General features: G+C 36.9%; 2 protein-coding genes across 4 annotated transcripts; both read right to left on the bottom strand.

Moving 5' to 3' along the window:
- Positions 1 to 2,632: 2,632 nt before the first annotated feature.
- On the bottom strand, positions 2,633 to 8,187 carry LOC109241100 (U-box domain-containing protein 43-like). 3 transcript variants are annotated; one of them, XM_019407818.1, is made up of 4 exons: positions 8,050 to 8,187; positions 5,684 to 7,615; positions 4,875 to 5,193; positions 2,633 to 4,389 (listed from the first exon to the last, which is right to left on the bottom strand). In XM_019407818.1, exons 2-4 carry the CDS (start codon positions 6,911 to 6,913, stop codon positions 2,894 to 2,896), a joined length of 3,045 nt encoding a protein of 1,014 aa, XP_019263363.1. In that variant the 5' UTR covers positions 6,914 to 7,615; positions 8,050 to 8,187; the 3' UTR covers positions 2,633 to 2,893. The 3 variants fall into 3 exon arrangements, with proteins under 3 accessions (XP_019263363.1, XP_019263362.1, XP_019263364.1); XM_019407817.1 differs by having other exon boundaries at positions 5,684 to 7,098; XM_019407819.1 differs by lacking the exon at positions 8,050 to 8,187 and adding an exon at positions 7,885 to 8,032 and having other exon boundaries at positions 5,684 to 7,098.
- Positions 8,188 to 9,420: 1,233 nt separating this feature from the next.
- On the bottom strand, positions 9,421 to 12,509 carry LOC109241099. The gene is made up of 2 exons (XM_019407816.1): positions 12,281 to 12,509; positions 9,421 to 9,780 (listed from the first exon to the last, which is right to left on the bottom strand). The coding sequence occupies exons 1-2, from the start codon at positions 12,407 to 12,409 to the stop codon at positions 9,664 to 9,666; spliced, it is 246 nt and encodes an 81-aa protein (XP_019263361.1). The 5' UTR covers positions 12,410 to 12,509; the 3' UTR covers positions 9,421 to 9,663.
- Between the last annotated feature and the right edge of the window lie 1,554 nt (positions 12,510 to 14,063).

Below are 14,063 nucleotides of genomic sequence, written 5' to 3'. Positions count from 1 at the left end.
ATTTAGTTTTAAGCTAAAAAAAGGGGAGCTTGATCATGTTATTGCAATTTATATCTATATCGTTATACAGTAACATCAAATTTTCAACATGGTACAGTACATATAACGCATATATTATGTTGACAAGTCAAAAACAGCTAGGGAAGTGTCATCTCCCTAATAAAAGCAACGTTCAACTAGTCGTATAAAATAATAGAATAATTGATTTTACAACTAATTACTTAAGAGATTTGTTCAAATTGATAAGTTATGTGCCCCACAGAGTATAGTGATTGAGATTGTGCAGATAGATACTTGTTTCACATACCTATGAGTTGCAAATCAGCTGAAATTTGTACTAAATTAAAGTTTCAAACTAAAGCTATAACCAATGATTAGAAGTAGTCTTCCTTTAACTTGATCAACTACTAGCCTGTCTTTGAGCATTTTTCTGCAAACTCTCTTACTGATTTTTGGTTAAAAATTCATATTTTTGCACGTAAATCGCCTTGCATATGCCTCGATCTGGTTAAATTTAGTGTGAATATTTGTGACTCGAGCTTAATAATGATGTTTATATGCGTAGGGGTCAATCGGAGGTGATATGGAAAGATTGCGCACAAATTGAAGCCAAAATAGAAGAATTTAGAGGGAGTATGATCTTTGGCGCCCAGGTTGAGCCAGGCACCGTTCAAAACGCAAAAGGTAGCATAAGACAGAGTTGGGCTCCCAGCTTGGTGCCAGGCACCCTCTGTGCGCCCAAGTGGGAATCTTTTCCTATTTCGGCTAGGACTTAGTAGTTTCAACCCTACACATCCCCACCATGTATAAAAAGGGGTTCTAAATCTATTTTTTTTTAGGGGAAAACATTATTTGGGAGGCGAAAGACGGCTGGAACAATTGCAAGCACCGGATCATACGAGTTCTTCCGTCCTTCCTTAATTTGCAGATTAATGCTTTCGATTATTAACGTGATTGTTAGCATGATGATAGTAGGCTATAATTATGTAGTTTAGCTACCAGTTACGCTCTAATTTAGCTGCACTTTATTGATATTGGAAGGTTAAATGATAACAAATTGCTCTAATTATGAATTTTATGCCTTGCAGGAGCAATTCCGGGCTATCAGGATATTAAAGAGTGTTTTGGAGTTAATATGGAGCAAAAGAAGAAAGAAAAAAACGAAGGCAAAAACTCCTCCAGGTGCGCGGTCGATCCGCGGCCGCGCACTGGCCGCGCACGTCAGGCAGAATACTGGGCAAACGTGGTCAATCCGCGGCCGCGCACGGGCTTCCAAGAAAAAAATAGCCCAAGGCCAATTTTGTAATTCCAAAGGCGACTAACCTTGACCTATATGAAGCCTAACTCTCCCAAACAGAGGGGAGACTTGTTTTTAGAAGAATTTTGGAGGCAAGAACACAAAAACAAGGAGCAAGGCGGAGAATCATCTACGAGTTTTTTATCTTCTTCTTCTTAATTCTATTGTTGGTTATGACTTTTTATATTGTAATCTTGTCTAGTAGTATGAGTAGCTAAACTCCTAATCTAGTGTTTTGATGGAACCTATTGGAGGATGAATATCTTGTTACGTTAATATAGATTTGCTATAGTATTCTCTCTATTTGTTCAACTATATGCTTATTGTTGTTGATTGAAGGGCCCTCAATGAACTGTTCCTATTTAGTATGTATTACTCGGGAGAGAGTGCATATTTAGGTAGTTGTTGAGCAACATCACTCCTAACGTATATGAGGGATCAATACGAAGGGTATAAAGGTGGGATTAGGGATAACGAAACCTTGGTGCGATCTAAGTGAGCTGTACTTAAGGCTAGCTAGCGTAATTCGGGAGAATATGTCTAGTATATTGTTGTAATTACTCGGGAGAGAGTTACGACAGTCAGAGTGCTCATGATCGATAGAGAAGACTTAGACAAATTTATAGGAAACGTAGCGGAAAGGATTCCGACAATAGGAGAAATCAGAACCTTAGATCATTCCAATTCTTGTCTACAACTCATTCGTAGTTAGTTCTTATTTATTGCATTTTTATTACGTAATACTTAGTTAATAAACATCTAATTTATTACTTAAATATATCTGAAGATTGAATACGTGGATTTTGTCTGAGTCCAATAGTTGTGTTTAATAGGTTAATTCCCTGTGGGATTCGACTCTGGACTTGTTAACCGGAATATATTTGCAACGACCGCTTTGTTCTTTTTTATACGGCATAGTTGGGCGTGATCTCATGACTATGAATAGCTAAACTCTTTTATCTAGGGTTTGACTGAACCTCTTGGAGGATAACTTTTTGTTATGTTTAATATAATTTGGCCTTTGGATTTCTCTACTTGTTTAACTACGTGCTTATTCCAGTTGATTGAATGACCATTAATTGATTGTGCCTATTTATTATGTATTGCTTAGCAAAGAGTACATATTTTGGTTATTGTTGGATAACGCCACTCCTAACGTATGTGAGGACTCATTGACATTCTTTTTTCCTTTACAAAGGAGAAAGGGAAAGGCAATTTACATCACCGTCTTTCCTCAAAGATTCGGTTAGTGTACACAGAATTCTACTTCCAGAGGTTTTTCAGTGAGCAATGTATAAAATATTTGAAGCAGAAAGCACAAATTATCCTTAAATCTAGAATATCAAAGATCAATATACTTCTATTATAGGTCTCAAAATATGAATTTCTTTAACACATACCACACAAGAACATAATTACATACAGCTAATTGGGAATGAAAAATCAAGAGAGTTCACTAAATATATTAGGCCTTTAACCACACCTGAAACGTGTGGACTAAACTATCAGAAAATGTAGCCTTTGATCAAAAGCCACACTTTTCGACCTAAGACAACGCTTTGTAGGGTGTGGAATGAAATGTAAGACTGGAGATTTTCAACCAGATATTCCTGCAACAAGAGACCCGGATGATCTGGATTGACGATCGATAAGTAACAAGACTCTAGCAGCTTTCCTTTGGAGATGTCCATCTTCACAAATTCTACCTCCTGTTAAACGCGCAAGATGTAGTCGAGCTGTTGGCCCGTAAAAATCAACCATTTCCCTTGACATAAATACTTTTTCCAGCAGCCCTAAAGCTTCCCCTTTCAAAGATTCTGATCCCCAGCTTAGAACTTCTATTGTTGGTGAAATCGCATCCTCCTTGTGCAGCACATAGGCTCCTCTATGAGGAGACTCTTCTCGAACCAAAGTAGAGAGCGTTTGAATCGCCTCATAAGACGTGGCGTGTATCTTTTCTTTTAAAAGTTTGACAAGACCAGGCAATGCATTTGCCTCTAACAGACAAAATGTTTTGCTCACACTGCAGGCACCCCCGTGCGCAAGACAGATAGGAGCACGTGCTCGGCCAATACAGAAACAAGAAGCTTTCTTGGATCCGACACTGAGTTCATGACTTCGCATTGATAGATCAGTTAAGAGTGCTGCTGCTCTTGCTTCTGCAGTTATTAAATTAGCTTTGAGAAGAGTTACAAGTATAGGATATGCCCCAAGTTCAACCACATTACGTTGAGACTCGAGATTTGTTGGATCTGTGAACCTGAAGAGGGCACTGAGAGCATTTTCCTTCGCTTCCATGGTTCCGGTTTTTAAGATGTTAACAATGGCCTTCAGTCCACCTAATTCTATGAGTTTCTCTCTGAGTGAAGTTTCTGATTTCGGAAGGTTGGCTAGTAAACCGGCTGCAGCCATCTGCACATCACCTTTGTTATCATTTTCAAGGAAACCGACTAAAGCCTCAAGCCTTCTTGGCTTAAGAAGATACTCAACGACCCCCTCTGGCTCGTGCTGTGAGAAGAGGAAAAGAAGGTTTATTGCTGCTTCTCTTATTTCCTGGTTCGAATCATCTAGAAGGGGAAGGACCACTGAAACACCACCGGCAGAGAGAACAGCTGACTTGACAAGTCCAGCTTCAGATTGACAGATTCCTAATAGTGCACGTAAAGCATGCCTACGAACAATGTCCGAGGATGTGAGATTCTGCTGAAAAGCCAGCAAGTATGCGATTACAGGCTCTAGTACAAGTTGGTTGTCAGTTTCATCAATCAAGAACTTAACTCCATCACCATTGCAAGAAAGATTAGCAAGAACCTCACAGCACTTAGCGATGATAATTGAACGTACATGGGATGAAATCATTAGCTTTAAAATGATAGGAACACCTCCAGCCGCAGCTATAAGCATCTTATTGCCATTTAAGCTTGATAACTTCACAAGTGCAGATAACGACAGTTCTTTTGATTCAATATTTCCAGATGCCATCTCAAGCAGAGGAGGGATCACCCCTTTCTCCCCAAGGATCTTCATATCTTCATCCCCGAGTTCCAAACCAAGAGTTGCTCTAACAATTGACATTCTTGAAGATGCCGATCCTGAAAATAATTGACTGATATAACTAACCTAAAACTCAAACAAGCAGATATATATGCTGCAATTGACACCGATCAACATCAAAATACATCTTTCTTTCATATGAGTGAAGGAACATAGTTTCAACTATGTGCTTGGAAGGGATCAAATCAATGCATGACACTTGGAATAACATTCCCTCAATTCAATTGCTCCACTCTTAGGAAAAGTCTAGAGCTCTTATACATTTCAGTCAGTGTCTTTTATTCTTTACCATTTGCTAGGATATTTTATATATGATTAGAAGACCGAAACCTCCTTAAAGAATATATCATGAAAAAGTAAATAGAAGACCCAAAAGCAATCAGTGGGGTAACTCTAAGAAACGCATGTATGTACAAAGGCTGATACAAGATTTCAATAGAGAATAATAGGTTGATGTATTAAGATGATTAAATCTGTATGCATTTGCTGATGTAACATATAAGAGTGTTGCAGCTATGCTTACCATGATGCAACCTATCAATAAGTGGTCCATACCATCCCTCTCGAGCAGCCCTAACAATGTTCTCCTCTTCCTCATCACAAAGCTTACCCAAGATTTCTTCTACTTGCTCAGCTAATGGACCGGTCTGACTTTTGAGAAACGAGACGAGAAGCAAGATTGCATTGGACTGCTGAGAAAGCATCTGGCAATAAGCCAAGTTCCAACCAGGCCGATCTTGTAGAACCTCATATATCAGCTCAATTGCAGCCCCTGAAATGGTTGAGTCTGTTCCGTAGCATGTCACAACATTCTCAAGCCCCTGGTTCTCAACGAACACGTCCTGTAAAACAATTTGATTAGGAATAAAGTGAATTAGGACTTTGCATGGGTAACTTGTGTGCATTTTTGCTCATATGCCCTGATCCACATGATAAGCAAAATATTATCCCACCCCCTCGCATCCTACTCTTGACTTCGTGATGTACTGTTCTCGGAAACAACTAAGCAAGGAAAGGAATACCAACCATACAGTAGTAACGACTAGCAACAACCAGGGGATACCACAATGTATAAACTTAGTAGTAATAGTTTTAGAGTGGAAACACTTAAATGAGAAAATAAATGAAATTACCAATTGTTCATTTTTTCAGATAAACACTAAAGTCCTGTATGATGAATACATTTGAAACAACTAAACATAGGAAAAGTCAAGCCCAAAGTTTTCTAGGTGAAAGTAGAACTAATTCTTGAATAAATTCAGGAATTAGCAATTTCAGAGTCTATTCTAATTTTACTTTAACATTTGTTTGTGTAATACATCTTTCACTCACCTTGTTTCTAGCATGCCCTTCTACAACATCCTTCAACGTAATCATTGCTTTATCTTGCAGATATCCGTTATGCAAACTGCCAAGCTTAGAGATGACAATTTCAGTGAGTCCTCCAATCGTCACCCATTCTTTATTTATTGAATTTTCTTTCATAAGTTCTTGCATTTGCGCAAGAGCCTCCTCGATTAATGCATCCACTTCAGAAAGCAATTTCCCCTTGCAAGCCCTGATTTTGATGCAATAGTTGAGCTCTTTCCACTCCTCGATTAACTGTCTCAATTGGAGGTTCGGCCTGAAGGACAAATCCTGCAGTTCTTCACCTGTTTCGGGATCTGTTTTCTCCCCTGAATCGAACCAAGCTTGGAGAGACGCTCTTTCACAGGCAGTACCAGTGCATAGGCTTACAGGATCTACCATTATCGTTCCAGTTATACAGCAAAATAAAGCTTTAAATGGCTGAATGTATTCTTCTTTAGGGTCATATCCTTCTATAATGCTAACTCTCTGGAAGTACTGGCTTCTGACTTCCTCATAATCTCGTGCAGCATCGGCTCGAGAGAGCAGCTCAATAACTTGATTCAGAAACAAGACTTCAGCTCTCTCTTTTCGGTAAGCAGCTTCTTCTTTCTCTTTCTTGAAATTATCTAGCTCTTTCGTTATCTCTGCAGGCTCCACCGGTACGCCAGCAGCCCTTGCTATTTCGTTGAGAATATTGTTGGCAAATTCCTGGTCGTGTATCTGATCGGATAGACCTTGGTTTAACTTGTTAACAATTTGGAGCCGCGACTGAGAAGCCTCAAAGTTAGCTCTTTGCATCTCATTCTGCAGCCTATTTACCTCTTCTGAAATCCCCGACAAGACTTCTATGTTGACAATGGATAGCGCGGCTAAAGATTTTCCAATGTCCCTCGTAACATCCTGTACCTCCTCAACAATGTTCCTACACTTGACTAGCAAGTAAAAACGGGCTCGGTTTTTGTACTTTTCGACCAAGTCATTAGCCTTCTTTAAATCAGCTTCAAGGGATTCTAAAGCTTGCCTTGCAGCAAGCGAATCGTTTAACTTTTGTAGCTGCAATTCTTTCAAGACAGGCTCAATGTCCAAAAGGTAATTTCCCAAAACCTTAAAACTCTCCTTCTCAAATAATACATCGTTCGCAGCTAGAGCTGTTTTCATTACTTGACTGCTAATCACAGCTAAAATAGTCCCAATTGGAACTAACTCCGCCATTACAAAAAAAGTATCAAATTGAAATGGCACTTGTTCTCCTGACTTGATCACTAAATCTGTAAAAGCTATGCAAGTTCTTTTGTGTTCAATTATATTGTCTCTACTCCAACAATCTATTCGCTATTTCAGATTTTCGACAAATTCTTGGAAGATAGAATTGTATATATGCTCAGTCTCAGCTTTCCCTGAGATTAAAAAAAATGAGATTCAAATATAAACCAACAAAGAAGTCTGGAGGTGAATCTAAATATTCCTCATGAAATTTTGGGACTTCCATAAAAGAAAAAAGAGTTGTCTCCGTGTGACCTATAAGTAGAGGCGGACCTAGGATTTGAAGGTGTGCACTTTTTTATTCAACCAAAATCTGCTTTGTATATAGGGTGCCCACTACTAATATATCACTACTTTCTAAAAACATACATGAAATTTTTGCCTAACTTTAAGGGGGCTGGTGACCCCTCGACCTATAGCATAGGTCCACCTCTGCCTATAGATCACGGGTTCGAGCCGTGGAATTGATCACTAATGCTTGTATTAGGGTAGGCTGCCTACATCGCATTCCAAATGCGGCCCTTCTCCGGACCCTGTGTAAACGTAGGATACTTTCTGCAGCAGGCTGCCCGTTTTCTCATATAAGAAAGAAGAGGAAGTCCAAAAATAATCCAATTGTTTCCGCAAAATGTGTCTAAAATTCCACTTCTCCTGGAAAAAAATTAATTCTTTTTCAAGAATTGCTTAGTGCTGAGTAAATGCAAATTATACATTTTGATGATAATTAACAAATTTTCAAAGGTAATTGAGCAAAACTGTAACAATTCTATATGTAAAAGAAAATAATATAGCACTTTTTGACAACTGCATCACTAATAAAGCTCATTCCTAAAGTTAGGATTTTCAAGAATCCTGGACTCAAGCAAGTAAATACACAATAATCTCTTCTAATTGTAGAAATGAAGTGAGAGGAAATGCACCTTATTTAATGAATAAAAGCAAGAATGAAGAATCCCATAGCTGATTAAGGTATGAGCTTCACCAAAACCTTATAACTTGACTATAAATATATTTTGCAAATAAATTTATTCAAAGATTGTAAAAGTTTCAGTGCCCAAAAAAAAAGGTAAGAAGTAGAGAGTTACCTGCCTTATCTGCTACTTAAGCTTCAAGGAAATTCTTTTGAACATCAGAACTGCCATTTGTTCAGAAAAGACTCATTATTTTAAGTGATAGAAAGACCCATTGACTCATGCAAGTCAATAAATACCAAGAAAATAACACACCAAATTTTCTTCTCTCATTTTCTTGGAAGAAGCATACCATAATATATTTACATTTTAATATGACTACCTCTAGTTACCATCACTGAAATTGTTGCTCTTTTCTCTCTTTTTTTTCTTTTCCAATAGCTATTTTTTTTAATAATCGTGGTGTCCGAGCCAGTTTGTGTGCACCTCGACTAATTCTATGTATACATGCCACCTCCCACCAACAACAGGTATTTGGTAACTCTGTCCGCCAAAAATTGGACAGATGAAAAGAAATAACCTAGTGTTTTTCGTAAATTCAGAAACAAACAATTAAAAGTTCGAACTTTTGAGGTTCCACTTTTATTGTATCAACATAGTTTTAGATTTTTCAAGAGTTAAACCGTAACCATGAGTTCTTCTCACACATTTTTTAAGTAATTGCAAATTATAATTACTGATTCTTAAATATGAATTTCTGAAGATAAAGTTATGCACACATGATTTTATTTTTGTTAGCGAAGAGAGAAGTGACTAATACTTTGGTATGGAAAAAAAAGGTTGTTACATGAAAAGAGTTCGCTGAAATTTCTACTTGTGGAACCCATATATCTAAAGTTTAAATTAATGCACAATACAGACCTTGACTTGAATTATGTCTAGTCTTTATAAGAGGAGACTCTGCACCTTTACCCTAAACATACTTCAAACCTCCAACTTGTTTTCTTCATGGAAAGTTTTTTCATTTCAAGTATTCTAAACTTTCCGTTTCAAGTATTCTAACGCGAGACCTCTAATTAAAGGCGACAACTCGAGGCCTTTAATTAAAGGCGAGGAGGACCATACCCCTCAATAACATTCATAATACCGTTGAAACTACTGGAAAATGGATACATATTGAACTCTCAACGAGGTTCAAAATCTAAAATTTACCGGACAGTTCAGACTACTACTGATGCTATTTTTATTAAATACATTAATTTGGCGCAAATTAAATAGGACTTAAAAACCTTTTATCTGTCTTCCAAATTTACCATATTCAAGGTATGAGAGTTATGATTAACGCATCTAGATATCAATTACTCAATTTTTAAACAAAATTTATATACTTGAAAATTATAGAAGAATATATAATGTCCAAAAAAATGTCCGAAAAATCATGATCAAAGAAAAAACTTTTCCATTCTGGCATAGTAAGTAGTGATATAAAATGGGACAGAAATATGTTTCATGATTGGTTTGTTGNCTGGTTTACTAGCTACAAGGTTACAAGAAGGAAGATACATCAAATATAGAAATGACAGTATACAATCCATGGCTTTGCCGCACTGTTTTATTGGCAACACTCACTTATTGGTCGAACAGAAAAGAAGAAGCAAGAACACACCATTTGTTGGCTTAACAAAAAGGGCCTCTGGCTTTTCCTTAGTGAGCATTACTTACAGACCTACAAATTCTTCTATGCCTCTTCGTTTTGTGGGTTGCGAGTCAGTTCTCGTGTCATCTTTCTCAGCTCCGCATTCCTTGGTCCCTCTCTCTCTTCCGAGCTATTTCTTTTGCCATCTCCCTCAGTTCCTCGGGGGATTGGGGCTTTACTGATTCTGTAGGATAAACTACATATTCACGCTTCACAAACAAAAACACGGAAGCTTTAGATGGATATATCATTTTCTAAGACAAAGATATATATTGGAACGGTGTTGCATGAAGATTATATAAACCAAGTCACGGCCTCAAGTCATTCAGATATATATGATTTGGACATAATCATTGTGTAGATGCATTAAATATGATTCGGAGATGATCATTGTTATTGCAACTGCTCAAAGAATAGCCAAAAATTAAATTGAGCTTGCTCCATGCTAAATCTAGACATAGAAAAGGTGAAGAAAGATGTATATTATCTATAGGCAAGGAGAAACATCATCGCTTTCTCTTCCTTTTTTCAAATATAATACTGAGAGAAATGTTTTCCATCCGTTCCTAAGTTTTCAGTAGCGGTAACTATGATTGAGAATATGTAGGAAGCTGAATCAGCTTAGCTGATAGAATGTAGAAACTGATTGAGAATTTACCAAATTTATCTATACAAAGAATTGATTGTAAGCTTTACAGAATATAGGAATAATTATAGGTCTTTGTCAGTTTGTGAATTCATTACGATTCATCAAGTAATTTCCCTATTTGCCTCAGGGTCTTACCCAAGGTTTTCCAAGTGTTTTGACAACTTGTGATTAGCTTAGAATTAGAGAACAGAGACGGGGAAGGGACAGAGAGAGACAAACTTCAAGAGTCAATTTCGCCTAACTCATTAGTCATCAACAACCATGTGTTTTAACTGTTGTACCCTTTAGCAGCCATTGTAATGTCAAAGATCATAAATGCAGGAACCAAAACCACCATATGGGTTGACACTACTCGACCCACATGACTTGGGGATTACACGGGCTTATAATAATTATCAACTTAAAAAAAGTAATGACCACAATCTAACTTGAAAGCTATCTACGGCAGCTTAAGGGAAGATATTTGTGATTACAACCCTGAAGAACATACCTAGAGAGAGTGTCAAATAACATAGGTAACCTACAAACAAACCTAAGACTGAAAAATGCAAAATGTTTCTGAATGCATCATTAGTTTGAACGAAAATATTCCACTAAAGATGGGCTGCATCATCAGTTTGACACAATATTTATAACTGCTATATCATCGACAAGTTAGAAAATATTTTCAATGAGATAAACAAAGGCGCATAGATGATCCAACTATCTAACCGACAAAAATAGAAAATACATCTTATTCGTCATGAACAAATGATCATCTTTAAGCCTCATAACTTCAGGGCATTCTAAAACCTTGTAACCATAGTCGCTTCACCACTAGAAGTACATACTTGGCCTGGACTTGTCGTATTTGAGGAGTCAAGTATTTGAGGAGTCAGGCAAGTTGCATGCTTAGTATCCCTAGCATAGCTACACTTCTAGTGGCCTCTTTAGAGGTGTTCAAGGTTCCACGGAATAGAAAAGAATGGGAAGGTAAGATTATTCATTTCAGTAAAAAATATTCCTGTGTATGTATTCCTTTCCTTTGCTTTCCATTTAAACAGCAGACACCTAAAGAAGAACAGTAATAAACTTTAATTTATCTCCGAGAATTCGAGACATATTTCATGTGCAGAACTATATCGAGATGCTAACAGATGTATAAGTCTTCTTATGAGCCTTAGAATCTCCAAGAACATGATAGTATATCCAAATCCAAAATGAAAGCAAGATCTAAAATGTAGTTATTTCCAAGAAATCTACACCAAAAAAGTCCAGTCTTCTATGGAGAAACAACTCTCTCTTGTTGAAGTTCTACTCATCTTCTATATTATTTTGTTGATATTCTAATTTCGACAGTATACCACACTTTCTCATCTCGGTTGTGCTCTTTCACCCTCTCTTAAATATCCTTCTCTCTCTATCACTGGCACCAATTTTTCATCTATAAATTGTGTATTCTTCACTACTCTTCGTTCCAGGATATTCGTCTGTGCAAGCACATTACCTCACATCTAAAGAAGTACTACTAAATAAGGCAAACACAGAACAATCTACTTTATGTAATTTTCAATTTGTTAGTAAAGATCAAAGTTGTCAACTTACTCAATTCAACTGATGCTTGAAGACTTATCCTTTTTAATTCCACCCTACCCTCTAACTCTTCCCCAGAAAAAAACACCTAAAAAAAAGAATCATTCATTTCGAAGCACCATTTTCATTTCCTCAGACTCTATTCAATCAATACCAAAGCTAGATTCAGGGTTTAAAATGTATGGGTTCGAGTTGGGGATTCTACCACAATTCATTTGTTTTAATGGGTTCAAGATCAATTACTTGTAGTTATCTAGTGAACTTTTTACGCATATACAGAGTCCGAGCCAAAGCTATTGAGTTCAGACGCAAGCGCAATTTACACTCTACATCCGCCCCGGATCGATACAGCTTGAATTTAAAAACCGGGCACATTCAAGATATTTAATTCAGCTGAAATAATAAACCCCAAGCAAACTAATATAAGCATAAAGAAAGAAACTTTACAATAAAAATGAATGAAAAAAAAAGAGGAGAGAAATACTTACATGTCCCATGATTTTCTGAAGATTCTTGTTGTTGTTGGCGAACAAATACATGAGACTAATTGGAACTGACACGTATACTGCGAACTTTGCTATCTCTAAAACACCCTTTGAAGTTCCAATGGACGACATCGTTTTCTACTTCTTCTTCTTCTCCAATTTGCTTTTTGATGCCAAAACCCTTTAAATTTGCAGAGAGAAATAAGAGGATGAGAAGTCAGCTACGTGGAGTTTTGGGCTTCTATTCTTTACTATGAAATATGGGCCGAATGGGCTTGTGCGAATCCCACGCAGAAATAACGTAAAAATAGCACGGTCTAGCCAGCCAGTTTTCGGACTGGTCATTCAAAAATAGCCAGCGTTTACCAAGTCAATGAAAAATAGCCATTATTTTGCTGCAACAGGGATCGATCCAGCATAATACACTGAAGATCGGTGCACCTGTGTATGAACTTCCAGCATATTATGCTGGAACTCCAACACGCGGAAAGTTCCAGCATAATATACTGGAGATTGGAGCACCTGTGTATGAACTTCCAGCATATTATACTGGACCGGTATATTATACTGGAACTCCAGTATATTATGCTGGAGTATTTTCCGGATTTTGAACAATATTTTCGTTCAGATTTATCTTTATATGAAAAGTGGCTAAATTTTGATTACTTTTGAAACTGTGGCTATTTTTGAATGAGCACTTGTAAATCTGGCTATTTTTTAATTTCTCCCCTATTCTAGAGGGCTACTATTTAGAAGAAGAATCCTAAATAGTCGCCCACCCAACTGTTTAAACTAAAATTAGCCGGTGAAGGTATAATATATACATAATTTATGTATTATATGTGTATAATTATGTATAATCAATATATAAATAATGTATATCTATATATCTATATCTATCTATCTATATCTATATTATTATAAAAGCATGAATATAATGTCGGTTTACAAAAATAACCTTATCATATTAAGCATAATAACTTATAGTAAAAGGATATAACNCACTATTTTGCTGCAACAGAGACCGGTCTAGCATAATATACTGGAGTTCGGTGCACCTGTGTATGAACTTCCAGCATATTATGCTGGAACTCCAACACACGGAATGTTCCAGCATAATATACTGGAGATTCGAGCACTTGTGAAGTTCCAGCATATTATACTGGGCCGGTATACTTTGCTGGAACTCCAGTATATTATGCTGGAGTTCTAGTGTACTTATGCTGGAGTTCCAGCATACTTATCCTGGAACTCCAGTATAATATGCTGGAGTTCAAGTATACTTATGATGGAACTCCAGCATAATATACTGGCGTATTTTTCGGGTTTTGAACATTATTTTCGCTCAGATTTATCTTTACATAAAAAGTGGCTAGATTTCGATTACTTTTGAAACTAGGCTATTTTTGAATGGCCACTTGTAAATCTGGCTATCATTGAATTTCTCCCAGAAATGACACCAGGTAGCTATTCTAGGTTAAAATAGCACGGGCTAACCAGTTTTCGGACTGGTCATTCAAAAATAGCCAGCATTTGCAAAGCTATTGAAAAATAGCCATTATTTTGCTGCAACAGGGATCGATCCAGCATAATACACTGAAGATCGGTAGCACCTNATACCAAGAAAAAATAAAAGTAATGTTAAACGGACTGCATAAGCATTAAAATTGAGAAAAAAAACTCCTACGATAATATGTTATTATATTATATTTGAACTGCTTTCCTACTCAAATAATGTTTTTTATTATTAATTTTTCGTATAATATAGAAATATATACCCAATTAT

This window comes from Nicotiana attenuata, unplaced genomic scaffold, assembly GCF_001879085.1.
Source record: "Nicotiana attenuata strain UT unplaced genomic scaffold, NIATTr2, whole genome shotgun sequence".
Taxonomy (NCBI): domain Eukaryota; kingdom Viridiplantae; phylum Streptophyta; class Magnoliopsida; order Solanales; family Solanaceae; genus Nicotiana; species Nicotiana attenuata.
The sequence above is the reverse complement of the archived record's forward strand: the minus strand, read 5'-3'. Positions and strand labels throughout refer to the sequence as shown.

Excerpts from the sequence above, each read along its gene's own strand:
- LOC109241100 (XM_019407818.1), bottom strand. The coding sequence starts at position 6,913 with ATGGCGGAGTTAGTTCCAATTGGGACTATTTTAGCTGTGATTAGCAGT. Across the intron at positions 5,194-5,683 it reads AAGGGCATGCTAGAAACAAG|GACGTGTTCGTTGAGAACCA; the intron begins GTGAGTGAAAGA and ends ATTGTTTTACAG. Across the intron at positions 4,390-4,874 it reads TATTGATAGGTTGCATCATG|GATCGGCATCTTCAAGAATG; the intron begins GTAAGCATAGCT and ends AATTATTTTCAG.
- LOC109241099 (XM_019407816.1), bottom strand. The coding sequence starts at position 12,409 with ATGTCGTCCATTGGAACTTCAAAGGGTGTTTTAGAGATAGCAAAGTTC. Across the intron at positions 9,781-12,280 it reads TTCAGAAAATCATGGGACAT|CGTGAATATGTAGTTTATCC; the intron begins GTAAGTATTTCT and ends TTGTTTGTGAAG.